Raw genomic sequence first — 14,465 nt, 5'->3', positions numbered from 1 at the left:
GATATTCCTAAATTATGTAACAATCACAGGATGGGAAAATCTTTTACCTTATTTATATTAATATACCATTTTTGATCAACTTTGCTACAAGCCTTGTGTATAGAGATACTACTGTTTAACGGAGTCAATAGCATTGGTGTTCAATTATTCAGATTTGAGCATACCTGAAAAAGTTCAATTCAGAAAAGCACTCTGGGTGCATGGAATTTAAACGTGGTGAGACAAGTAGTACAGAAGTCCTTTGCCTTGAGATTTTATAGTTCACCGATACTGGTATTACTGGCATCTTTGTACAAGACTAGTATTTTTTGGTCTTTGGATAGGTAAGTAGTGGTACAACATTAAGACTATCTCTTAAGGAATCAAAATCCTTCTGACATCCAACAGTTCACTTAAGACTAGAATTCTTGTTAGTGAGTGATTAGTGGCTGAAAGGTATGATATAAGTTAGAAATAGTCATTTGTCATAGGCAAACACAGTTTGATCTCTACTGTCTACTTCAAATTTGACCTGCCAGTTACCACTTTTTATACGACTGCAAAAAATTTTGCGGTCGTATATTGGTATCACGTCGTCATCGTCCGAAGACGGATGGTTTCGGGATAATTACTTTAGTATAAGTAAATAGAAGTCAATAAAATTTTAACACAATGTTTATAACCACAAAAGGAAGCTTGGGATTGATTTTGGAGGTTATGGTCCCTAAGGTTTCTGAATAAGGGGTCCAAAGGGGCCAAAACAAGCATTTATCTAGTGTCGCTAATTACCATTAGTTTTTCATAAAAATACCCTTTAGCAATCTCCACGTAATTTTGCATAACGATGCAATTCTTAGACCAATGACCCTCTCATCCACATCTAAAGATTTTTTTTCTTAAATGTCATATCTCCCTAGGTCCAATGTTTTTTTTATTAACCCTGGTTCAAAAAAGGCATGTGAAATGATTTGCCAAAATTTGATAACAATTCTTTACTTTCTAATCTCCAAATTTAAGTTTCAATTTTGCCAAATTCATAATCTGATTTATCTCCAATGCGTTTTCTTAAAATTTGTTAGTTCATTTTACTATGTACTGCCGTCTCAAATGTTGTGTATCTCAAATGTGGGTATCATGCTATGTAGCTATACTGAAACGGTTTGTAGCTCTTTTAATTGACCAAGGGCTACTTATACCCGTCGAGAGGTTCTCCCAAAAAATCATGCATAGATTTACTTGAAGGTTGGGGATATCTAATAACTATGATTACTTAAGCCTCACATGTCAACTGTATACATTTGTCTACCAGTTGAGAAATTGTCAGTAGTACGAAAAGATACTAGAAAAGGTGAATACTCACGGTCTTTACTTCTCTGATAAACTGATCACGATACAAAATAACAAATACTCCTTTGAGATTTGAGTCAACTATAACACTGATCTTAATAAAAAGGTCAATATTTTGGAAATCGTCAGTTGCCAGTGACTTTTTACTAAGACTTTTATAAGATTAATTGCTTTTAAATGGCGGATTGTTCCTTTATATATTGAATGTAGGAAAAAAAGTCACAGGAAAAAAAGTCACGGAAAAAAAGTCACAGGAAAACCGGTCACAGGAAAAAAAGTCACAATATGTATTTTGTATGAAGCAGTCACATAGTTTTCCTTTTATTTGAGTCAAAATAAGAAAAAAATCACAATTATTTATATATTTGACTACATGTTATTTTGATTTTTTAAGATGAGAATCCTTAGATTGAGTATCAAACAACTCATTACCATTAGTAATAGTTAGGTATTTACAACAATTATTGATAGGGACTGTTGATATCGTTTAGTGGCTTCTTATGGCACATTTCCCTTTTTAAAGACTTTTCACTACCTGTATTGGTAGGAAGCCATGCCAATGAAAAACAATGTGTGCTCATTATTAAATAAAAGGAAACAATAAGCTTTCCCTGTTTATTAAAATGTCAGTTTTGAATAAAAAGAAAATATTCTTTTACACTATTATTAGTTGATATATAGTATGTCAGATATAATGAAATAAAATTTACCACTAAAAGATAATTAATCTGATACAAGTATATAATGACTTTTTCTATGCATTCAAAAACTTAAGTTATCTATTGCATACATGCAAATAGTGAATTGTTAATGTGCATTCAAACATACTTCTGATAAATAATTATACTTAAATATATATTGTGACTTTTTTTCCTATGACTTTTTTTCTTGTGACTTTTTTCCTGTGACTTTTTTTCCTAGGCATTTTGTGACTTTTTTTCCAATGACTTTTTTTCCTGTGACTTTTTTTCCGTTTACCTATATATTGGCTATTATTTTGGAACAATAATATAAGTAATAATGATTGAGCTTTATTTCTTAGTTTGCTGGCCAAGGGTGTTAGGAAATTGCTGAAGAATGAAACAGACAGTCACAAAGACGGAGAATCGAGTTAACTTCCTAGAAAAATTTATTATTTAATTGTAGAAAAATGTTTTACAATGACAAATGAGCTTCTATCATTACGTAGTTCATTATGGCTCCTTTTTTCATTTATTTTATCAAAAATCTCTTAAAATCTTGATTTTAAACAACACACAATACAAAACACATACGACTCAATGGGTATCATCAAGATAACAATTTGGAAAAATAACCGTTAGAAATACCACGGACTCAAATTATTTCAAATTTTTCATAAACTGTGTTTACTAATACAAGACATCAATTACCTAGCAAAACGAAAAAAAAAATCTCATAAAACTCTGCGCACTCTTAATGAAATATACGTACAAAACAAAAATAGGGAATACAAATATAGTTAGTATGCATGGAACATTGTAACAATTGACCTGCCGTGCTGTAATTCGTGACGTTTTTATATTACCAATCTGATCGAACTAAGATAACTTTGAAGTGTTAAAACAAAAACATAATGTATCTTGAGCTTTAAACATTTACGTACTTTAATATGTGTTATCAATAAATTAATGATTATTAGGTTTTGGTAAAACATACCTTTAACGTAAACTGATGAACTTGAACAAGATTTTAATTTAGCTATCCAGAATAAAGTGCACCCTAGATTTAATTCAATATTGAAATGCCAACGAAGCATGTTTGTTTTGGATTTACCAGTAGTTTCTATGTATATTTGTATTGGTAAGTATATGCTATCGCCTTAGAGTCCATCTACTGAAGGGAATCGGGAATAATAAAAAAAAATGTATTTTCTTGCAATTCAAGTAAAAACTGTATGTATTGTCTTTACGGTTTATTCACTTTTATTAATTCCGTTAGTCTTAATCTAAACGTTTGAATTTTTACTGCATATCCTTATATATTAGGATTGTTGGCATAAACTTGTACAAAATATAGCAAGTAGAAATAGAAATAAAAGTTGATATATTAGATATACATCAACATAGCAACTTTAAACTGATTTTTACCTCGAAACTCTGTGCTCCTCTACTTTCGTCATCGTAAAATTACAATCAAATTAAATAAAAGGCGAAAAGAGTTACACTTTTATATTGAGGATCTATTTTTGGAAGTTTGTATCAAGTGAGTGTTTTAAATTTGTTAGTTTATATAAATATTAGACATCCTTAAAATGTGAGAAAAAAGAATGCCGATATTCACGTATGGTTTAGGAATTTCATTATATATTTCAGTTTGATATATAAAAGAAAATGATGTTCCATTATATTTCAGAAAAAAACCCAATATGTTGGTCGAAATAGATCAAAATTAAGGTACACTGAATCAGTGACGAATGTTATTAACATTTCTTAAAGTTTAAATTAAGTGTTCAAAATAAACATAATTGAAGTATTGGTCATGCATGTTTATATTTCAATAGCAAAATATTTTTTGGTCCTATACTCCCGTGATTGCCCCATAAACGTGCCTCCATAAACAAAGCAACTCCGACTAAATTATATAAAAATGCTATATTTAAGAACCATTAAGACTGAGTGAAACCAACGATTATTTGTATATAAATTATGAAACAGATCTTACAATTTTTCAACGACAAACTAAAAAAACATCTCGTGCTTTTCAATATTTTTTTAGGCAAGTAAACTTATCATAGATACCAGGAATACAATTTTGTACGACAGACGCGCGTTTCGTCTACAAAAGACTTTTCAGTTAACCCTAATTTATATTCCAATTTCATGATTTTACTCGTATGAGTGTTTTTGAACGAGTTGATTAGGTAAACTTACAGTATTCGGCAACAGGCAGGTGACTTTACAGTTTACCAAGCCCTTAATCAGAGTTGAAATAATTTATAGCATCATAACCTACCATTAGAACCAAATTCTACCGAAAATAAAAAAAATCGTATAGAAATAAAAACAAAACTACTGAGCTTTGCAAACGATAATAAGTTACAACTTATCAAGGAATTCTAGGAGTTATTATAAACAAGATCAAAATGCTGAAATTGCTGATAACAAATAAAATGTCAAAATAATAGCCATATGTCAGACAATGTATAAATTCTGCAAGTTTCTGTATCAAAATAAAATTCCTGGTCTAAATAATTTTTATTTTCGTTATGTTATAAAAAGTATAATGTTATTAGGGTAAATTAACCTCTCATTCTCCGATACAGTGTTTTCCGCAAAAAATAATATCCCGATTTAAAAAACCGTCTCTATAATTCAGTAAAGGTTATGGCGATGTCTTCCTCTGAAATTTATATTTCAAAGCAGGCGCAAACCATGTTGAAATTACACAAAGAAATCGAACTCTTTATTAGAGAAAGTAAAAAAAGGCCAAGCAGATAAATTTGAATTGCAAACATGCTTCTACGGGCTTTAAAAGTTTATGATTCCGATATATTTATTTTAATTTAACTCATGGTATGGAGTTTCCAGATATTTATATATTTCACATAACAATCGATTGTGGTAGTTTCAAATACGTTTTGATATTTTTTTGTGTATAAGCACAAATTCCATCGAAAAAACACAAAGAAAGTTAAAAGATCAAATTTTTTGATAATTTATTTGCATCTCTGACACACTAAACCTCTCACTTGTACGACAGTTAAATCAAATTTAATAATATTGATAATTATGCGTGAACAAAACAAACAGACACAATAGGTAAAAATGTCACAAATAAAGGTAAAAAGTCTAACACAGTCGTGAAAAAGAAACGGGATTGTAGTATCGACATAAGGAACATATCCGATATCATCTATATAACAGATATGCCTTAACGGTCAACCAACTTGTGATGGCGTCCGTAAAATTTACGAAGTGATGATTTCAACTTCCCAATGCTTCACTATTGGGAAGTTGAAATCATCTCTTTTGTCGTAAAGTTTTGTTTTCAACCAACCCTCATAGTCAATTTCTAGATATAAGTCCTAATCAAGTAGCAAAATCAAGAGCTCAAACACATCAAACGAAGGGATAACAACTGTCATATTCCTGACTTAGTAACACAGTGATGACTATTGTAACCATATGTGGACTATTTTACCGATTATGTCTGTTTTGTTTACGCATCGTTGTAAAAATAACGGTATTTGATGCGACTGTCATAAAAGTGAGAGGTTTAGCGCTATAAAACCAGATTAAATCCACCATTTTCTACATTTGAAAATGCCTGTACCAAGTCAGGAATATGACAGTTGTTGTCCGTTCATTTGAATGTGTTTTATCCTTTGATATTTGCCATTTGATTAGGAACTTTCCGTTTTGCATTTTCCTCGGAGTTCAGTATTTTTGCGATTTCACCTTTTACTAAAATTACTTGACGACCGATTAACTTTACAAGTTGAACTAAAAGAAAAAAAAAGAAAGAAGAAAAACCAGCTTAGTTGTGTCTAGGGTAATTCAACCTAAATTGACAGCACGTCATCACAACAACAGCTTCAAATTTTACGAATTAAAAAATAAGGTAGCGTAATGTGGAGAGAATTAATGGTATGAGTGCCATTGAGACAACTCTCTATCCAAGTCACAATTTATAAAAGTAAACCATTATAGATAGGTCAATGTACGGTCTTTAACACGGATCCTTGGCTCACACCGAACATCATATTTCTGGACTTTAGTAAAAAAAAGATACAAGAACAAACTTAAGTTTTGACAATTGTAAATTCCAGTCATATGTTACATTGGAATTTCAACGCGAGTTGTAATTCATCATACTTTGTATATCTGTCAGCTGAAGACCATGCGCTATTTCCCATTTTTTTGCATCTTTATCCTCCTGTAGTTTTTATGAAGAAATTGTGGATTTCGAACTGATTGTTGCTGACTTGCGTGTGGTTGTTTATCTTGGATAAGTCATATTTTACCTGTTCAGTGATACACTATAGAACATGTTTTACTTGTTCAGTGATACACTATAGAACATGTTTTACTTGTTCAGTGATACACTATAGAACATGTTTTACTTGTTCAGTGATACACTATAGAACATGTTTTACTTGTTCAGTGATACACTATAGAACATGTTTTACTTTAGGTTATTGTCTTGATGTCATATTTTTTATTTTAAAGATTTCATGTAACTGCATATCCTGTTTACAGTTTCAGACGAGTTTTGTTCTAATCGTTTCTGAAGCCCATTCTTCCCCATGTCTGAAGTCTAATCGTTAATTGTTTTCTCGCGATACATTTAAAAAATTGAAATACATAAACTTGAGGGCAGTTTTAACCTTTGTATGTTTTGATTATAGTGACTGTATTATCGTAAGAAGTTTCGGAAAAACATTAAGGTCGAATGCTATTTTTGGAAGACGTATCATAATTATTTGGTCTGTCACAATCAACACTTTGTACAATTTAGTTTTATCAGTAATTGTTTCATTTGTTACCTTCGCTTGGATACTCCGGTAATTAATACGATAACATCTTTTTAAATTTAAATCGTCTTCAAAATCTGCATTTTATTTGCTTAGTATTGGATAGGTGTCTGAAGAATTAAAACATTTGGTTACTGATTGTATCATCTAATTTTGATAAACTATTGTCCCCGTATATCCTTTGTTCATGTGCACTAAATCTAACCTGGATCTCGACTGACGACTACACTTGTGGGAAGCCTTACATACTAGCGGATTCCAGTTTAGACTAAACCTTGACCGATTAAAAGCACAGTCAATACTCCGTATTATACCGACTCCACTTAAACGTTTTCGTCACTTGATTAATTGATTTATTTGTGTCATCATACAGACAAATATTCTACCCATATATTGGACGAGAAAAAACAGAAGTGGAGGATGAGAAATATGAAATTGCACTAGAATGAGAGAATCTGATAGTAGAACTTAAATTGTACCGTGCGAATAGATCGCATGCAGATGGCTGAAATTATTTATAGGGTTTTTCTGCAAGCAGAAAGTGTGAATCTATCCTTGACACATTGCATTCAATTAACGTTTTCAACAGACTTAAATAAAACCATAACCGTGTCTATGTTTGCTTCGCTGAAATTGTTTGAATTAACATGAAGCTGAATGTTCCCTTAAATCATTAATACCCCCGAAATCTTTAATGAATATGAATGTTGTTAAAGTACAAACTATTGACAAACAGGATGTGGCTGCATGACAGATGCATAATTGCTAAAACGCTTCATGTCATGAATAATCTATGTTTGTGATATTATAGTGAATCGTTCATCGTAATTTGCTGATCACCTTATAATGTATTCCACTTATTTTTTTTCTTTTAGTTTCTAATTCCACCAAAGAAATTATATAGATTTTTTTGGTGAGAACCTTTCTTCCTTTTTTTTGTTCTTAATGGTTATATATTAGATGACAATTTCACTAGAATATTAGATCTTTTAAAAGGCACCATAATACCAACAATAGTAGTTTATCTGTTAATTTACCGATTATGTTTTGTTCACTTTGATGATACATTGAGTTCTGATTCTCATGGCAGATATTGCACACATAACAGGAGACACATACCCTATCTATACACCTGTCTGGATTGTTTGAAAGATTTTGTTCTGTTATGAAATTTGAACATCGTTAAACTTCTGTTATATATATATATTCTACCTATTAAGATACTAGATGCTTCTACGATCATATCGTATTGATTACAATATCTGAATAAGCTTTTCGAAAATAATTTTATTCAACTTATTCTATGAATTGGCATATTGATATGCATACTCACGGTGGGTATGGTTGTCCTGCGAGAGAACGTTCTGTGCTGGTGATTTGGTCCTGTCTGGTGCTGGTGGGTCCTGATTCTGTGCTGGTGGGTTTGTTTACATTGTATCAGAACGGCAATAAAACGACTGTTTTGTTGATTATTTTTTCTCTGATACGTCATAAGTACCATGCAAAGTATATTACAACAATATTATATTGCAAAAGTCGTGCAAGTTCGTTAAACGGAATTGTCCTGACGCTGTGCTGGTGATAAGAAAAACTGTCCTGGTTCTGTGCTCCTATGTCCTGGTTCTGTGCCTTTCTATTTTATTTAAAAGTGGCATATATTCAAGATTATTGATGCTGTACTGTTATTGACTAATTAACTGTTGTCTGCTATCTTGAAATTGACATTGTTGTGAATCTGTTTACTGTTATTATGAGAGAAAAATACCCCTATTTTTTTCTATTTTTTTTTAAATTAACTGTAATCTTATTTATTGATTTATTGGCCTGTTAATGGAACCCTTCTTGCCCCCTTTTAAGATAAGAAAATATGTTTACGATTTTCGGGATAACGATCATTTTTTTTTTGGGGGGGGATGGGGGATAAGTTAGAGCGAGGTTACAGTGAAAGTTTTAAGCTTGGAATAGTTTCCCGTTAGATTTAAAAGTTGTATTTTAAAAGAAAAATGTATCTTATAGCTATTAAGAATCACTTGCTGTATCTGTAAGATTTTTTCAACATAAGTTTTGAGACTTTTTTAATCGACACATTGGGATTTTTGTATATGAGAACATGGTTTATCTATTAGTTGAAAATGCGGCTTTGAACTAGCTTTCAGTACCTGCGAGCATTCGTTGTCAGTCAATAATGTATGTCTTTGTGTTATTATTTTATGTGATAAATTGTTGTGTTGGTACACCACTGTAACAATGAAGGAGGAAATGAGGAGGGTTGGTTGGGTGGAAGTGGGGAGGGGTATGCGGAGCGCTAACAAACATGTCTATGCGGCATGGGCTTTGATCATTGTTGAAGCATCAATGTAAGGGGCATTTAATATCTTATTAAAACTATTCTTATTTTAGATACTATATATTGTTATCTGATATTAGACGAAAGATATTGCCCTTTTATGTAATTAAGTAATACAAGTTACGATCATTTGAAAACACATATTAAACAGCCAAATGGATGCACAAGAGCTAAAATAGGAGTCATAGATCCTATTGACAACAATTATCTGCCCAATTTAATTGATTTTGTAACATTTGTTTCAAATATGACCAAATTCTTATCCAAAATCACCAGCACCGTATCAGGACCCACCAGCACAATGACAGGACCCACCAGCACAGTATCAGGACATGAATAAATTGAGAAAATGCTAAATTTTAATAAATTGCAATGTTTTTTCACAAAATAGTTTTGTCGTGTGGATTGCGGTATAAAAAGCGGACTCTATGAGCATTTTTGTTTTATTTTTTTCAGTTCTAGATTTTCTGAAAATGAGCATTTTTGTGTTACGCTTACTGAAACAGTTTAGAGGGTCTACTTTTTAATGGTTTACATATGAACTCATAAGAAACAAAATTGAAAAATCTCAACTGTTTTTTTCCATTTTTTATGAGTGAAAACGTCAAAAATCATCATTTTCGTCTTTGTTTACATTTTTTCATTGATCGCCAGCACCCGTCAGGACCGAATCACCAGCACAGAACGTTATCTCGCAGGACAACCATACCCACCGTGATACTATAATATTGAAATATTTTTGACAGCCTGAAGATATAATACAATCCCATAGAAAAAGATATTAACTCCACATTTGAAATATACCCACCCATCTGACAACCCAGAAAACTTGGTATATTCCATGAATTGAGACAAATCATTCATTTCTGTTACATGACTTTTACTATACTTCATATATTGTTTGGAAGTCAATTACTTGATAATATACTTTTTGTAGGTCTTATGATAAGTTCCACATCAGCAGAGACAACTATACCAGCAGGGGATCCAATTCGTAAGTGGCAATGCTTTTATTTCATTTGATCGAAATTTGTTAAATGTATATTGTCGAAGCGATTTTTTCTCTCATTTAAATCAATCAAAACAGAAGCGAAGGACACAAAAGGGACATTCAAACTCGAGAATAAACCGACAAAACTGCAAATAGAATGATCGCCTGATTTAGTTATGATGAAATTAACACCTGAACAACAGTACTATCTAACGTATGTTTTAAACAGAAATCTGACATATAAAGAACTATAAAAAGATATAAGCAGATGTGGTATGAGTGCCAATGATACAACTCTCCATCCAAGTCACAATTTGTAAAAGTAAAACACGCGGAGCCTTGGGCCTCACCGAACAGAATGCTATAATGGGCACAAAAATTACTATTGTAAAACCATTCGAACAGTAAAACTAATGGTCTGATCTATATAAAATACAAGAACTTATCTGAAATAATAGTTTAACATCACAACAAAGAAAAACACACTATAGAATATCAATTGAAATGGCTTAACTCAATCAAAAGATATATCAACATAAGTGAACATACCCATAGAGAATAAATTTGATCAACAATATTATGTAAAAACAAAATCAATAAGATAAGGGGTGAATGAATAAAGGCAACAGTAGTATACCGTTGTGAAATGTTAAACAATTTAAAAAAAACCCAACAATCACCTTGAACAAAAAGCCGCCAAATACAAAAGCATACACAGGTAAATGAAAAGGATTTTGTTGTAAGGAGTACAGTTTAAATGGGAAATGGAAATATTTTTTACAAAATAAATAATTGTGTTGTTCATAGTACGAAGAAGTGAAAATCTATAGTAATACCAAACACTTATCAAAGCTGGTATATAGACGAGATATAAACCTGAATTAGTAAATATTATATAACAAAAAAGCATTACAAATAGTATCAACAGGTCATATTAACAAGAAAGTACGATTGGAGAGTACTTGCAGTTACTGCTAGCTAGTTAAACGCCAAAAACTATTAATAATAATGAAAAAAAACATGCATAAGAGACAAAAATCAATTTCAACACATCCAAAGGAATTTTAACGTCATTGACAGTCAAAGATGCAATGCCAAATGTATCGATAGGCAGTAGGAAAGTTAGCAGTTAACTTCTTTATAGATTTTTTTTTAACTTGGATGTGTTTCTTTACATCCCGTTTGAAAATTGCCAATGTTAACTATATTCAAAGATCTAATAACAACATTAGAAAGATAACCTCTACTAATAAGTTTGTTTAAAGGCTCGATTTAGTGATTTCCGCGCTTTTAGTACAATATTTCCGTAAAATTTATGATGTGAAATACCGTTTTTGATAAGGGTTCTACAGGTAAAGCCACATGTACTACTCAAATCTTTGTATCTTTGAAAGGATTCAGTAAAAAAATTAAGTAATTTGTGGTAACGAAAGCCCTGACTTATTAATTTACCAGTGATGCATAGATAAATAAATAAAATAAATAAATAAATAATCTTTATTTCAAGAGGATGATCCCATTAGTTAAAACTAATCTTCCTGAGAGTCCTCAAAATAATAATAACATATTTATAAGTACATAGAGTATTATAAAGTTATATTATACACAATATACAATTGTATTTAAATAATAATGAAAAAGCATATTAATTTGCACAATTGATGAAAAATTTGTAACATTTTGTTTTAAAAGATACAAGTGTATTACTCATTTTTATTTCATTTGGTAAACTGTTCCATATTTGAGAACCTGAATATGTAAATGTTTTCTTTAAAAAATTTGTTTTTGGTTTTGGAAGATTTAATACTTTTTCATCAGCTGAACGTAAGTTATAATTTTGATTATCAGTAAAATGAAAATTTTCTTGTAAATAGTTAGGAACCATACCATTTAATGATTTAAATACAAGTATTGCCTTTTGGTATTGAATGCGTTTTTCCACATTTAACCAGCGTAAACTATTAAACAATAAACTGGATGATGTCATTATGTCAGCTTCTACTATAACCCTAGCAGATTTCTTTAATAACTTATTAAGTTTATTTATTCCACTTTCACAACAGCTTCCCCATATATTGCAACAATAATCAAATAATGGCAGAATATAAGCATTAAAATAGATAATACGTATATGCATAGGTAAATATTTTCTTATCTTTTGTAATAAATTGATTCTGTTTGATATAGTACATGACATTTTATCTATCTGCTGATTCCAATTTAGGTTTTTGTCAATATATAAACCAAGAAGTTTTTCACAATCTACATTTTCTATTTGTTCATTTGAAATATTGATATCTAAACTGTTTCCAGTTGAACAAAGTCTTTGTTTTGAACCAATAATCATTGATTTACACTTTTTGGCATTTAATTTCATACAATTTTGCGCACACCAGTTTTCAATTACATGAATATCATTTTGAAGGTTAGAAGTTAACTGAAGTAAATTATTACCTTTACAATGTAATGTAGAATCATCTGCATATAAATCTATTAATGAATGTTCTATATTAAGTGGTAAATCATTGATATATAAAATAAATAACAAAGGGCCCAGGATAGAACCTTGTGGTACCCCAGTTTTTATGCATTTAGTATTAGACATGACGTTATTGACCTTAACTTGTTGGCTTCGTTCAAACAAGTATGACTTAAACCAGTCAAGTGTACAATTTGAAACATTATAATATTCAAGTTTTTTCAATAAAATTATATGATTAACCAGATCAAAAGCTTTCTTTAAATCTAAAAATATAACTCCGTTTATCTCTCCATTATCTATATTTGCCAACCATTCATCTACTAATTTAGTAAGTGCAGTAGTACACGAATGTTTAGGTCTGAAACCTGACTGTGTAGTATTAAGAAGGTCATTACTATTTAAAAATATATACAAACTATTAGCTATATGTCGTTCTATGATTTTTGAGAGACAAGGCAAAACTGCTATTGGTCTATAATTATCAGGATTACAGGCATCGCCACTTTTAAAAATTGGGCAAACTCTTGCAGTTTTAAAAATACTTGGAAATTTACCACTTTTGATGCTTAGATTAAATATATATGTCAAGGCTGGTGCAATGACATCGCTGCACATACTTAAAATATTTGGTCCGACATCATCTAAACCAGTTGCTTTAGACTTGTCAAGTTTTTTTAAATACATGTTTACATCTAAAATACTCATTTCTGGTATAATGAATTTTTCACTACCCGTTTGTAACTTTGATTTTACAAATTTATTGAGTGCATCAAATCTGGCACCATCATCATTATTACATAACTTGTCATCAACTATACTTTCAGCAATATTTGTGAAATGCACATTAAATGTATTTGCTATATCAACATCATTTTGAATTACACTATTTTTATATTCTAAATGCGTGATATTATTATGTACTTTTTTAGGATTTAGACTTTTGACATACTTCCAAATAGTTTTACTATCTTTACAATTTGAAATAGCATTTTGGAAATATTTTTTCTTTGCATGTTCTATTAAAAATGTAACCTTATTACGCCAAATTTTATAATTATATATATCACCAATTCTTTGAAAATAATCTCTTTGGTGTCTAGCGCTATTTATATCAGAAGTCCACCACTCTGGTTGTTGGGTATTTTTCACCCTTTTAATTTTCTTAGGAGCATGTTTGTCTAGGGTGCTCAGAAATAAATTATACCAATAATTAGCTGCTTCATCAACATCTCCAATCGATTCAATGAGATAAAAAGAAGTATTTGTTAAATTTTCAATAAATTTATTTTTATCAAATTGTTTGAATGATCTATATTCTATGGACAAATGCTCCATTTTTGTTATTTTGGGGTTAAGTTTTCTTGTTACGCAAACAGGATAATGATCACTGACAGCATAACTAGGCACCTTTACTTCTATAATATGGTCTACATCGGTCGTATATATATGGTCTATGGTAGTTGCACATTTATCTGTTACTCGTGTCGGTTTATGTACAATTTGTTGTAAACCACACAAATTAATACAGTCCTTCCATTTTTGATTTCCGACAACTGTATGATTTATATGTGAAAAGTTTATATTGAAATCTCCTAAGAGTATAATTTCTTTATTTTCTGCAGACGCTTCATCTATTTCTCTTTGAGCTGAATCAATCCAAGATTGAAATGAACTCGGTGGACGATAAAAAATGCCTATTAAAATAGAGTTTGTGTTTGGAAATTTAATTTCAATCCATAAAGATTCAATACTACTTATTTCTAAATCGATTCTTCTCTGATGACATACACTATTTCGTATGTACGCAATCACACCTCCGCCATAA

The 14,465-nt window shown here is 30.8% G+C and overlaps 1 protein-coding gene across 3 annotated transcripts in view; it reads left to right on the top strand.

Moving 5' to 3' along the window:
- Positions 1-3,062: 3,062 nt before the first annotated feature.
- LOC139487892 (uncharacterized) overlaps positions 3,063-14,465 on the top strand; it is a 59,057-nt gene continuing 47,654 nt past the window's right edge. For all 3 annotated transcript variants that reach the window (XM_071273092.1, XM_071273091.1, XM_071273090.1), the window contains exons 1-2: positions 3,063-3,147; positions 10,105-10,161. In XM_071273092.1, coding sequence (XP_071129193.1) covers positions 3,102-3,147; positions 10,105-10,161 — 103 coding nt within the window. In that variant the 5' untranslated portion in view covers positions 3,063-3,101. The remainder of the gene's footprint in view (positions 3,148-10,104; positions 10,162-14,465) is intronic.

This window comes from Mytilus edulis, chromosome 9 (genome assembly GCF_963676685.1).
Source record: "Mytilus edulis chromosome 9, xbMytEdul2.2, whole genome shotgun sequence".
NCBI lineage: Eukaryota > Metazoa > Mollusca > Bivalvia > Mytilida > Mytilidae > Mytilus > Mytilus edulis.
Note: the sequence above shows the minus strand (reverse complement) of the source record. Positions and strands in the feature narration are given on the sequence as shown.